The sequence below is a fragment of the Aotus nancymaae genome, unplaced genomic scaffold (genome assembly GCF_030222135.1).
Source record: "Aotus nancymaae isolate 86718 unplaced genomic scaffold, 86718_ANA_hifiasm-v0.15.2.pri h1tg000076l, whole genome shotgun sequence".
Taxonomy (NCBI): Eukaryota; Metazoa; Chordata; class Mammalia; order Primates; family Aotidae; genus Aotus; species Aotus nancymaae.
Window position 1 is genome coordinate 15,190,548 of NW_026988491.1, and position 13,379 is coordinate 15,203,926.

Here is a 13,379-nt window from a genome sequence, read left to right on the forward strand (position 1 = left end):
GAGTAAGATTCTGTCTCAAAAAAATAAAATAAATAAAAATAAAGAGGCCTAGAGAATTCCAATCAGGTCAAACCTGAAGTTCATACCAAGACACATTATAGTCAGACTTATGAAAACAAAAAATTTTTTTGAAAACAGCCAGAAGAAAACAATGTTACTTACATAGAAAAAAAAAAAAATGTGAATGACAGCTGATTTCTCATCAGAGACAATAGAAGCCAGAAAGAAGTGACACAACATTTTTCAAGTGTTTAAAAGAACTATGAACCCAGAATCCCATATCCAATGAAAATGTCCTTCAAGAATGCTGGGGGAAATTGGAAAATTCTCAAAGGAAGGAAAACTAAGAGAATCTGTCATCAACTAATATGCCCATTTTTTTTTTTTTTTTTAATAAAGGTGCTGATGCATTCAATGGAGGGAAAATGGCTTTTTAACAAATGGTTCTGGAGTAATCAGATATTCATAAGCAAGAAAATGAACCTTGAACTAACTCTCACATTATACACAAAAATTATGAGCCGGTGCGGTGGCTCATGCCTATAATTCCAGCACTTTGAGAGGTTATGGCGGGCAAATCACTTGAGGTCAGGAGTTCCAGACTGGCCTGGCCAACATGGTGAAACCCCGTCTCCAACAAAAATACAAAAATTAGCTGGGTGTGATGGTGTGCACCTATAATTTTGGCTACTTGGGAGGATGAGGCACTAGAATTGCTTGAACTTGGGAGGCAGAGGTTGTAGTGAGTCAAGATTACACCACTGCACTCCAGCCTGGGTGAGGGAATGAGACTCTGTCTCCCCACCCCGCCAAAAAAAAAAAAAAAGACCATGAACTTAAATGTAAATTATCAACCATGAAGGAGAAAATCGTCTAGACTTAGAGCTACACAAAGCATTGTTAGTCTTGACACCAAAAGCACAATCCATAACAGGAAAAATTTTAAAAAATGGATTTCATCAAAACTAAGCACTTTTGCTCTGTGAAAAGACCCTGTCCAGAGGATGAAAAGGCATAGAGTGGGAGAAAATATTTGCAAACTACTTATCTAACAAAGGATCTAGAATATATAAGGAACTCCCAAAACTCAAAAGTAAACAATCTAAATAAACAATGTGCAAAAGACATAAAAAAGCACTTCACTAAAGAGAATACACAGATTGGAAATAAACTTATGAAAGAATGTTCAATATAACTAGCCATTAAGGAAATGCAAACTCAAACTCCAATGGGAGATCCCTCTACATTACCCAAATGGCTAAAGGTAAAAAGTTGTTACACCAAATGCAGAAGAGGATGAGGAGAAACCGGATCACTCATAAACTGCCAATGAGAATGTAAAATGATACAGTTATTCTGAAAAACAATTTGGCAGTTCCTTTTTTTCTTCCCCCCTCACCTGCCCCCAAGATGGAGCCTTGCTCTGTCACCCCAGGCTGGAGTGCAGTGGTAGGATCTCAGCGCACTGCAACCTCCGCCTCCTGGGTTCAAGCAATTCTCCTGCCTCAGCTTCCCAAATAACCAGGATTACAGGCACACGCCAGCATACCTGGCTAATTTTTGTATTTTTAGTACAGACAAGGTTTTACCATGTTGGCCAGGCTGGTCTTGAACTCCTGACCTCATGATCTGCCCACCTTGGACTCTCAAAATGATAGAATTATAGGCGGGAGCCACTGCACCCGGCCTAATTTGGCAGTATCTTAAATAACTAAATATACAATAACCATATGACCCATTGCACTCTTGGGGAATTATACAGAGAAATGAAGACTTTATGTTGACACAAAAGCCATACACAAATGTTTATAGTAGTTTGATATGTAATAGCCAAAAACCAAAACAACCCATGTGTTCTTCAAGGGGTGAATGGTTCAACAACCTGTAATGCATCCACACCATGGACTACTACTCAGATATAAAAAGGAATAAGTATTTATACATGTAACAAGCTTGATGAATCTCAAGAAACTGATATTGAGGGAAAAAAAAAAAGCCTAGCCAAAAGGTCATATAGTGTATGATTTCATTTATATCATATTCTTGAAATGTTAAAATTATAGAAATGGCAGAGCAAGGTGGCTCACGCCTGTAATCTCAACACTTTGGGAGGCCGAGGTGGGAGGATTGGTTAATCCCAGGAGTTCAAGACCTGCCTAGGCAACATGGTGAGACCCAGTCTCTACAAAATAATACAAAAAAAATTAGCTGGACATGGTGGTCCCTATAGTCCCAGCTACTTGGGAGTCCCTATAGCCTTTAGTCCCAGCTACTTGGGAGGCTGAGGTGGAAGGATCTCAAGGGGAGGCTGCTGTGAGCCAAGATCGTGTCACTGCACTCCAGCCTGGGCCACAGAACAAGACGCCTCCCAAATGGCTTTACTGTGATATAATTTACATGCCGTAAAATATGTCATTCACCCATTTTAAGTGTACAACTCAATGAATTTTAGTATATTTTAAAAGTTGTACGCTATCACCACAAACTAATTTTTAAAAATTCCCATCAGCCTTAAAAGAAACATTGAGGCCGGGCACGTGGCTCACACTTGTAATCCCAGCACTTTAGGAGGCTGAGACAGTCGAATCACCTGAGGTCAGGAGTTTGAAACCATTCCGGCCAACATAGCGAAACCCTGTCTCTACTAAAAATACAAAAATTAGCCAGGCATGATGGTGCATGCCTGTAATCCCAGCTACTTGGGAGGCTGAGGCATGAGAATCACGTGAACCCAGGAGGCAGAGGTTGCAGTGAGCCAAGATTGCACGACTGCACTCTAGCCTGGGCGACAGAGTGAGACTCCTTTGTCTCCACCCTCCCCCCAAAAAAGGAAACCTTGTGCCTTTCACATTCACTCCCCATTTTCACTCTCGGCATCTGATAACCATTCATCTACCTCTGTCACTACAGATTTTTCTTTTCTGGAATCCTTTACAAAAACAGAATACTACAATATGTGCTATCTGTGTTTAGCTTTTTTCATTTAGTGTTTTTCAGGGTTCATCATTGATGAAGAGTATCCATTATATGGCGACACCACATGTATTAGGCCCTTCTTGCACTGCTATAAATACCTGAGGCTGGGTGATTCACAAAGAAAAGAGGTTTAGGCAGGGTGCGGTGGCTCATGCCTGTAATCCTAGCACTTTGGGAGGCTGAGGTGGGTGGATCACTGGAGGTCAGGTGTTCGAGATCAGCCTGACCAACATGGTGAAACCCCATCTCTACTAAAAATACAAAAATTAGCCAGGTGTAGTGGTGGGCGCCTGTAATCCCAGCTACTCGGGAGGCTGAGACAGGAGAATCACTTAAACCCGGGAGGTGGAGGTTGTAGTGAGCCAAGATCATGCCATTGCCCTCCAGCCTGGGCAATAGAGCAAGACTCAAAAAAATAAAAATAAAAAATAAAAAAAGAGGTTTAATTGGCTCGGAGTTCGGCAGGCTGTGCAAGCATGGCTCCAGCATCCGCTCCTGGTGAGGTCCTCAGGAAGCTTCCAATCACAGCAGAAGAAAAGGGGGAGCAGGGATGTCACATGGTGACAGCAGGAGCGAGAAAGTAAGGGGGTAGATGCCACACACCTTTGAACAACCAGACTGCACATGAACTCACTCATCACCAAGGGGGTGGTGCTAAGCCATTCATGAGGGATCTGCCTCCATGACCCAATCACCTCCCACCAGGCTTCAACTCTAACACCAGGGATGAAATTTCGACATGAGATTGTGGAGGGGACAAATATCCAAACTGTATCACCATATTTTGTTGTGTTTTATTTTTATTTTTTGTCACGCAGATTGGAGTACAGTGCTAGGATCATAGTTTATGGCAGCCCTGAACTGCTGGCTTCAAGCAATCCTCCTACTTCAGCCTCCTGAGTAGCTGGAACTACACGGACACATATCATCATGCTCAGCTATTTTAAACAAATTGTTGTAGAGATGCGGCCTATGTTGCTCAGGCTGTTCTCAAACTCCTGGCCTCAAGCAATCCTGAGATTACAGGAATGAGCCAGCATGCCTGGCTGATAGACCACATTCTGTTTATCTACTTATCAACTGATAGCCATTTGGGTGTTCTTAGTTTTTGGCTATTGTAAATAATGCTGCTATGAACATCTGCATACAAGTCTTTGTGTGGACAAAAATTTCTTTGGGGTAGATACCTAGGAGTGGAATTGTTGGATCATATAGTAAGTCTACCTTTAATTTTTTTTTTAATAGAGTCTCACTATTTTGCCCAGTCTGGTCTCAAACTCGTAACCTCAAGCACTGCTTCTGCCTCAGCCTCCTACAGGTGTGTACCACCACTCCTGGCTACATTTAACTGTTTAAGAAATTGCCAGACACCATTTTACATTCCCACCAGCAAAGCATGAAAGTTCTAATTTCTCTACATCCTTGCCAACACTAACTTGTGTCTATTTCTTTTTTGAAATGGAGTCTCACTCTGTCGCCCAGACTGGAGTGCAGTGGCGTGATCTCAACTCATGGCAACCTCTGCCTCCCAAGTCAAGCAATCCTCCTGCCTCAGCCTCCCCAGTAACTGGGCATGTACCACCATGCCCAGGTGTGAGCCACCATGCCTGGCTGTGTGTGTCTTTCTTATTCTAGCCATTCTTCTGGGTGAAAAATGGTATCTCATTATGGCTTTGATTTGTATTTCCCTAATGACTCATGATGTTGAATGTCTTTTCATGTACTTATCAGTCATTTGTGTATCCTCTTTGGAAAAATTCAAATACTTAGCCCATTAAAATAAAAATTTCATCTTTAAGAGCAGTTTTGGGTTCACAGCAAAACTCAACAGAAAATACAAAGTTCCCCTATCCCACACACACTCATAGCCTCCCCCATCGTCAACATCAGGCACCAGAAGTTACATTTGTTACAAGCAATGAAGCTACATCACACACCATTATACCCCATAGCCCACAGTTTACATTAGGTTTTACTCCTGGTGCCACACATCCTGCTGGATTTGACAAATGTGTAATAACATGTATCCACCACTCATCCAGTGTAATTTCACTACCTGAAAAATTCTCTGTGCATTTCTCCCCACTCCCAGCCCCTGACAACCAAAGATATTTTTACTGTCTCCATAGTTTTGCCTTTTCCAGAATGTAATATAGTTGGAATCAGACAGTATGTAGCTTTTTCAGATTGGCTTCTTTCACTTAGTAATGCATTTAAAGTTTCTCCACGCCTTTTCATGGCTTAACAGCACATTTCTTTCTAGTGCTGAATACAGTCCATGTCTGGATATGCCAGTTTATCCATTCACCTGCTGTAGGACATCTTGGTTGCTTTCAAGCTTTGGCAATTACAAATAAAGCTGCTATAAACATCCATGTGCAGGTTTCTGTGTGGACATAAGTTTTCAGCTCATTTGGGTAAACACTAAGGCATGCAATGGCTGGATCTTATGATAGGAGTATGTTTAGTTTTGTAAGAAAGCCAAATTGTCTTCCAAAGTTGCTGTACCATTTTGCATTCCCACCAGTGAAAAGAGTTCCCATTGCTTCACATCCTCACCAGCATTTGGTGTTGTCACCCTTGCCCATTTTTTAATTTGGCTATTTGTCTTTTTATTATTGAGCTGTAAGAGTTTTATATCTCCTAGATACAAGTCTCGTATGGAATATGTGATTTGCAAAAATTGTCTCCCAGTTTGTGAGTTTAGAGGTCTTTTCTACTATTTCCTTTTTCTTTTTTTTTGAGACAGGGTCTCACTCTGTCGCCCAGAATGGAGTGCAGTGGTGCAGTTTCAGCTCACTGCAACCTCCACCTCCCAGGCTCAAGTGATTCTCCTGCCTCAGCCTCCCAAGTAGGTGGGATTACAGGTGCCTGCCACCACGCCAATTTTTGTATTTTTAGTAGAGATGAGGTTTCACCATGTTGGCCACACTGGACTGGAACTCCTGAGCTCAGGTGATCCACCCGCCTTGGCCTCCCAAAATGCTGGGATTACAGGTGTGAACCACTGCATCCCATTTTTTTTTTTTCCAGTGAAAAGGAATGTTAAACAGAATTAATTTATTATGATAGTGGGTACTTCTGAAGGAGGCAGGCGCATAGAGGGGTTAGAATCACACAGATAGATATCATGGTATAGGTGGTGTGAGAGTCAGAAAACCGACTTTTAGTCTTTTTGTGCCTCAGTTTTCTCATCTATAAAATGGGTATATCGGCTGGGGGCAGTGGCTCACGCCTGTAATCCCAGCCCTTTGGTAGGCTGAGGCGGGCATATCACTTGAGGTCACCCTTTTCTACTAAAATACAAACTACCTCTACTAGAGGTCACCTGTCTTTACTAAAATACAAAAATTAGCGGGGCATGGTGGTGCGCACCTGTAATCCCAGCGATTCGGGAGGCTGAGGCAGGAAAATCGCTTGAACCTGGGAGGCGGAGGTTGCAGTGAGCCGAGATGGCGCCATTGCGCTCCAGCCTGGGCAACAGAGCAAGACTGTCTCAAAAAAAAAAAAAAAAAAAAAAAGGATCCACACTTATCTCACTGGTTGTTGGGAGGCTTAGACAAGTTAATGTACCTAAAGAACTAGAGAACACTGGCTACTAAGGACACTTTATGTAAACCTTTACTGTTACAGCTTCTTAAGTTGGTACTGAGGTTCCATTTTACCATTATGCTTTTAAATTTACATGTTACGTGCTTTCTTTTGTATAGCTCACTTGAATATACATACATTTTAGAAGATAATAAGGAACTAAAAAGTACATCTGGTTTTTTAACCCTTCAAAATGGGAAAGTTTGGACTAGATGCAGGGTAAGCTCAGCCCTGGCCCCTGGTCCCTTCCCCAATACTCACAGGCTCCTGTCAATTGCACCTTCAGAAAAAAACCGAGACTCTTAGGCAGGAGTCGGGGGGGGGGGGTGTTGGGGTTGCAGTTGGGGGGATCTGTCCAGTGACCTGGACTCTGGGCCACCTCAGTTTCCTCACTTGTCAAACGGGGACGCTGACGGTACCTACCTGACCTATGAGAGCGGAGAACACGAAGGTATCTTGCCCACGGTCTGCCCTGTGGTTAGCTGTCCTTTTTTCCTTTACACTTCTAGGCTCCTCTTGATGTTTACATAACGTCAGCGGGAAAACGCCAGCGAAGAAAACCCAGAACCGACACTCTAAGGTTCATTCCAGCTTCCGAACTCTGGACTGGTTTTCAGCGATCCAGGGCTCGGGATGCGAATGTCCCTGCCTACGATGGGGCTGCCGTTACAGCCTTCCTCCCGGGGCTCTGGAGACGCGCCAGAGCTTTGACGCCTCTTCTGCGCTAAGGAAGAGTTGGTTTACAAAAAAGTAAGTATATCCTGGCCCTGGAGAAAGCCTCCAGGCGACAGGGCCAGCGCCACCGCAGCCCAGGCGCCATTATCTGCCTCAGCCGCCACCTCAGGTGCCCGCCTCGAGGAGGTTCTTCGAGGCCTGGGCGCCCACGGACGCTACCAGGACGCGCTGTGGGAAGCTGGACACCCGGACGCCGAGAGAAGCCCCGCAGCCGCTCCGCTCACCCAGCGCCAGCGCCAGCGGCACACCCAGCAACCACCTTGCGGCGGCGCCGGCACGTCAGAGCAACAGGTGGGCGGCCCAACGGCCAAGCGGCGCTTCAGTAGATGCGCATGCGCAGCCCCACCACTCGCCCACCTAAGAGAGAGGCTTCCTAGCCAATCGGAGAGCCTTAGAGTCATCCTCCCGCCCACCCAGCATAGAGGCGGGGCGTCTCTCCTTAGCCAAAGAGAAGAGACTTTCGCCCCCGGGCCGCACGCGCTGCTCGCGAAGGGGTGGAGTTGTGGAGTGGATGTTTTGGCAAGATGGCGGGGATCGGCATCCGCCGAGCTGCGACTACCGCCAGCACCTCTGTGAAGCCCATTTTCAGTCGGGACGTGAACGAGGCCAAGCGAAGAGTGCGCGAGCTCTACCGCGCCTGGTATCGGGAGGTGCCACACACTGGTGAGAGGTAGCGGCGCACGTGGGGATCCGGAGGCCGCCGCTCAAGGTCGTAGCCACCCGGGCCAGGATTTCTCACGGGCCGAACTGAGGAGAAGCGACTGCGGGTGCTTTAGGGGAAGAGGGTCACCCGAGCCTACCTTGGGACGGACCTAGCATCCGTACGGCGCCTTCGGAGCTTTGGTTTCTTTTGTCCCCCGTAGATGTTACCGAGCCGCTGGGCGGGAGGACGAGGACTGTTACTGACAGTTATTTTGTAGGTGAGGCAGCGGAGGCACGGAGAGGCGAAGTGGTGTGCCCTGGGCCCAGACCGAACCACTGGTGTACCTGGAACCCAAAGTCTAGAGTTGCAGAGTATGATTACAGATGCCCGTTAGATTTTTTTGTTTTTGGAAGTGAGTCTCACTCTGTCGCCGAGGCTGGAGCGCAGTGGCACGATCTCGGCTCACTGCAGCCTCCACCTCCTGAGTTCAAGAGATTATCCTGCCTCAACCTCTCGAGTATCTGGGACTACAGGCGTGCGCCAGCACACCGGGCTGATTTTTGTATTTTTAGTAGAGAAGGGGTTTCATCGTGTTGGCCAGGCTGGTCTCGAACTCCTGACCTCAGGTGATCTGCCCGCCTTGGCCTCCGAAAGTGCTGGGATTACAGACCTGAGCCACCTTACCCGTCACCGTTAGGTTTTATAAGCAAAGTGGCCATAGGATCTCAGCGGTCATCCATTTCCCACTCCCCTCACAGAAAAATGAACTGAACACAGAAGGGAGGTGACTTTCGCAAGAGTCCCTTTTCCAGTCCTTCCAGCTGAAATGGCCTCACTTCCCTCCAGTTTCCCAAACCTTGCTCCCAAACTCTACCTGCCTCTAGTATTCCTTGAATTCTTCCTCCTCCCTCCTGCTGGCCTGCTCCCTGCTAACCCCTCCCTCAGGTGGCAGAACCAGCCTGTTAGTCTGAAACATTTGTGTATAGGCTCCCAGAGTGCAAAGGGTGTTTTCCTACCTCGGTATCCTTCTCAGTGCTGCCCACTGTACTGGATGAAAGAAGGGTTGGGGAAAATTCCGTCTGAACTGTCAAGGGCAGTACAAATGTCAAGGACTGTCAGTATTTTGTTATTTTCTTTATTTGATTTGATGTTTGTTGTTGTTGTTGTTGTTCGTTTGTTTTTGGAGACCAAGTCTTGCTCTTGTCCAGACTGGAGTGCAGTGGCATGATCTTGGCTCACTGCAACCTCCGCCTTCCGGGTTCATGCAATTCTCCTGCCTCAGACTCCCGAGTAGCTTGAGACTACAGGCGCTCGCCACAAGGGCCAGCTAATTTTTTTTTTTTTTTAAGATGGGGTTTCACCATGATGGCCAGGCTGGTCTTGAACTCCTGACCTCAGGTGATCCACCCACCTCGGCCTCCTAAAGTGCTAGGATTACAGACGTGAGCCACCGCGCCCGGCCCTAATTTTTTTTTTCTTTTTTTTTGTAGAGACGGAGTTTCGCCATGTTGGCCAGGATGGTCTCAATCTCTAGACCTTGTGATCCGCCCGCCACTGCCTCCCAAAATGCTGGGATTACTGGCGTGAGCCACCGTGCCCGGCCGACTTGATGTGTTTTATTTGAGTCTTGCTCTGCTGCCCAGGCTGGAGTCTAGTGGCCCGATTTCTGCTCACTGCAACGTCCGCCTCCTGGGTTCAAGCAGCTCTCCTGCCAAAGCCTCTGTAGGTGAGACTACAGGTGTGCACCACCATGTCCAGCTAATTTTTGTATTTTCAGTAGAGACAGGGTTTCACCGTGTTGGGCCCCAGGCATGAGCCACTGCACCCGGCCTGACTTGGTGTGTTTTCACATGGCTTGTCATGCTAGTCTGAGAAAGAGGTGTTTTGGAGTGAGCTGGAGCATGGTGGCACTCCTCAGAGCCGTCAAGTCCCTGCGTGTGTGTGTGAAAAGCCGTAGAATGCGGTGGTTAGGAGCATGGATTTTTCTCCAGGTGCTGCCCTCAAAAACCAGATGTGTGACCATGGGTCGGTTATTTAATCTGTTCCTCAGTTTCCTCATCTTTAAAATGGGAATAATAGTGCCCTCTTCAGAAAGTTACTGTATTAAGTTAAAATATCTAGAGTGCTGGCCGGCATGGTGGCTCACATCTGTAATCCCAGCGCTTTGGGAGGCCAAGGCGGGCAGATCACAAGGTCAGGAGTTCAAGACTAGCCTGACCAACATGGTGAAACCTGCCTCTGCTAAAAATACAAAAAATTAGCTGGGCGTGGTGGCATGCGCCTGTAATCCCAGCTACTCAGGAGGTTGAGGCAGGAGAATCGCTTGAACCTGGGAGACAGAGGTTGCAGAGCTGAGTCTGTGCCACTGCATGCCAGCCTGGGCAAAGAGTGAGACTCAGTCTCAAAAAAAAAATATATATATATATATATATATATATTTATATAGCGAGAGCACGCTTAGAACAGGGCTTGGTGCATATTTAACTCTCATTAAATGTTAGCTGCGGCCATTGTTTTTGTTGTTATTTTTGTTATTTATAGGGATTACAGATGTGCACCAACACTCCCGGCTAATTTTGGTATTTTCAGTAGAGACAGGGTTTCACCATGTTCGCCAGGCTAGTCTTGAACTCCTAACCTCAGGTAATCCACTCACCTCGGCCTCCCAAAGTGCTAGGATTACAGGTGTGAGCCACCTCACCCAGCCTAAAACCTAATTTTCAAAAGACATCCTTACGCCTCATCCGAAGTTCCAGGTCACTGCGTCTTTGCCATTATTTTAGCAGCTTAATCAGGGGTTGTTGAATATTATGATTTTATGGTTATTGTCCTAGCTGGCTGTCTCTCCAGTCAGAATGTAACACCTAGACAAGTGGAGCTACATCATAAACTTTGCTTCCACCAAGTAACCTACGATGGTATTAACTGCTTGTTGGATTGAAGCCTCCCTGACCTGTGTAACCCCCTAGCAGTTCTCCCTCAACGCAAAGTTTGTATAGTAATTAATAGCCTAGGCCACATCATTTTGCATTATCAATTTCAATCCTGTTTTCTTTTGTTCCATATAAAAATAATGCTACTACAAAAATTAGCTGGGTGTGGTGGCGCGCACCTATAGTCCCAGCTACTCGGGAGGCTGAGGCAGGAGAATCGCTTGAACCTGGGAGGCAGAGATTGCCGTGAGCAGGGATGGAGCCACTGCACTCCAGCCTGATGACAGAGCAAGACTCCGTCTCACTAAAAAAAACCTAATGTCTATTGAGAGCTTATGCCATGTTAGGCACTATTGTGAGCATTTTGCATTATCTTATGAAATCTCCATCAGAGTTCTATGTGCTGTTATTGTCTTCATTTCATTGATAAATACACTCAGCCAAGCACAGTGGCTCACGCATGTAATCCTAGCAACTTGCTGGGGGGCTGAGAGACAGGAGCATCACGGGAGCCCAGGAGTTCAAGGCTGAAGGGAGCTCTGATCATACCACTGCATTCCAGCCTTGGCAACAGAGCAAGACCCTGTCTCTAAAAAAAAATTAAAAAAAAAAATACACTCAGGCACAAGAAAGTTAACTTACAGAGGATCATACAGCTAACAGAGTTGGGATTTGAACCCAGGTTGTTCAAACTCTTGAACAATGCTTTACTGCCTCTTCAAATTCAGTGGTCTTTTTCCCCAAACAAAATAGAAAGTTCCTTGAGAGCAAATGCCATGAATCACAAGTCACCTAGCCTAGGGTCAGGCTAATTTTTAGTGAAGGAATGGTGGGTGACCTGTATGTGTTCAATGAATATCCTTTGACTCTAGGCTTTTTTTTTTTTTTTTTGAGACGGAGTTTCACTCTTATTACCCAGGCTGGAGTGCAATGGCACGATCTCGGCTCACCGCAACCTCCGCCTCTCGGGTTCAGGCAATTCTCCTGCCTCAGCCTCCTGAGTAGCTGGGATTACAGGCACGCACCACCATGCCCAGCTAATTTTTTGTATTTTTAGTAGAGATGGGGTTTCACCATGTTGACCAGGATGGTCTCGATCTCTTGACCTCGTGATCCGCCCACCTCGGCCTCCCAAAGTGCTGGGATTACAGGTGTGAGCCACCGCGCCTGGCCGACTCTAGGTTTTAAAAACATGTTTTAACCGTACAATTTCTACCCTGAATCATGTTTTTCTCTCTAGTGCACCAATTCCAGCTGGACATCACTGTGAAACAGGGACGAGATAAAGTCAGAGAAATGTTTATGAAGAATGCCCACGTCACAGACCCCAGAGTGGTTGATCTTCTGGTCATTAAGGTAACTGACCCTCCCTGACCAATTTAAAAGATCAGCCAGCTTGTCCGCAAAACTAGTCTTTCCAAATGAACTCGTCTCCAAGTTTAGAAGCAGTTACTGGTTCAGCAGTGATTATTGCTGTGTTTCAGAGAAATAGTTGAATTTGGAGATTATCACCTGGTTAAATAGATAAGATTGATCAAGGGAACATCCACTGGGGCTTGCATTTTATAACCAAAAAAAGACATAGGGAGGAAAGTTTGAACTCTTCTTGAACCTTATCCCTGGAAGTTACCACTTCCTCTGGATGCCAGCTTACAGCTAGAGGAGGTAGTTGGCTGGTTATACGTCCTGTATAAATTGGGTCAAATCCTGGGGCTGATTCTGTCTCCCTGGCCAGTCACATTAGCATCAATGGGAGCTTCAGCATGAACCAGTCGGTAACAGAAGAAATGATAAGCAGAAGCATAAGTTAAGCCAGTCAGGTTAGGTAGTCATGGGATTCTCCTCTTGGTACCAGTTAACCACAGAGTTAAAGAATCTTTGAAAGGTCTCAGAAAGAATTTAGCCTAACCACCTCATTGTCCAGACATAGGAACTTTGCCCAGACAGAGGAGTTACTTGCCCAAGGTCACTCAGCAAGTCCGTGCTGAACAGAGAATAGAATCCTGGCCTTCAGTGTCATATGCCTTCAACTTGACGAGTTTGACTGATGACCTCTTTCCTCACTCTTCAGGGAAAGATGGAACTGGAAGAAACGATTAACGTATGGAAGCAGCGGACACATATCATGCGGTTCTTCCATGAAACAGAAGAGCCAAGGCCAAAGGATTTCTTATCCAAGTTCTATGTTGGCCATGACCCATGAAGTCACGTAGTGGAAAGGTACATGTTCATATTATTTTAGAGAACAAATAAACTCACTATACGATGGTCACTTCGTGATAGACTGCCATTGATGAGCCAATTTTCTGCAGCCTCTTGTTGCCTGAACAAGTGGGGCCTTGGTATACACACCACCTGTTCTTTCCCTTTTCTTGCAATGTGGTGTTTGCTGTAAATTGGATTGAATTCTTTTTCTCAGAGCATTGCATGTCAGTAAACAGGAAGGAAGGAGGCCATCTGTTCAAAAACTGTCACACTGGGTGTAAGGCTGGATGACTTGT

At 45.9% G+C, this 13,379-nt stretch overlaps 2 protein-coding genes across 2 annotated transcripts in view; one reads left to right on the forward strand and one right to left on the reverse strand.

Annotated features, from left to right (window-relative positions):
- Positions 1-7,494, reverse strand: part of LOC135271254 (tubulin--tyrosine ligase-like protein 12) — a 32,201-nt gene extending 24,707 nt beyond the window's left edge. Inside the window, exon 1 of the mRNA XM_064368086.1 lies at positions 6,991-7,494. The gene's annotated coding sequence lies outside the window, so the exon portion shown is untranslated. The remainder of the gene's footprint in view (positions 1-6,990) is intronic.
- A 269-nt stretch (positions 7,495-7,763) lies between these two features.
- Positions 7,764-13,150, forward strand: LOC135271255 (NADH dehydrogenase [ubiquinone] 1 alpha subcomplex subunit 6). The gene is made up of 3 exons (XM_064368087.1): positions 7,764-7,965; positions 12,119-12,234; positions 12,950-13,150. The coding sequence occupies exons 1-3, from the start codon at positions 7,827-7,829 to the stop codon at positions 13,079-13,081; spliced, it is 387 nt and encodes a 128-aa protein (XP_064224157.1). The 5' UTR covers positions 7,764-7,826; the 3' UTR covers positions 13,082-13,150.
- The last annotated feature ends 229 nt before the right edge of the window (positions 13,151-13,379 follow it).

Excerpts from the sequence above, each read along its gene's own strand:
- LOC135271255 (XM_064368087.1), top strand. The coding sequence starts at position 7,827 with ATGGCGGGGATCGGCATCCGCCGAGCTGCGACTACCGCCAGCACCTCT. Across the intron at positions 7,966-12,118 it reads TCGGGAGGTGCCACACACTG|TGCACCAATTCCAGCTGGAC; the intron begins GTGAGAGGTAGC and ends TTTTCTCTCTAG. Across the intron at positions 12,235-12,949 it reads TTGATCTTCTGGTCATTAAG|GGAAAGATGGAACTGGAAGA; the intron begins GTAACTGACCCT and ends CTCACTCTTCAG.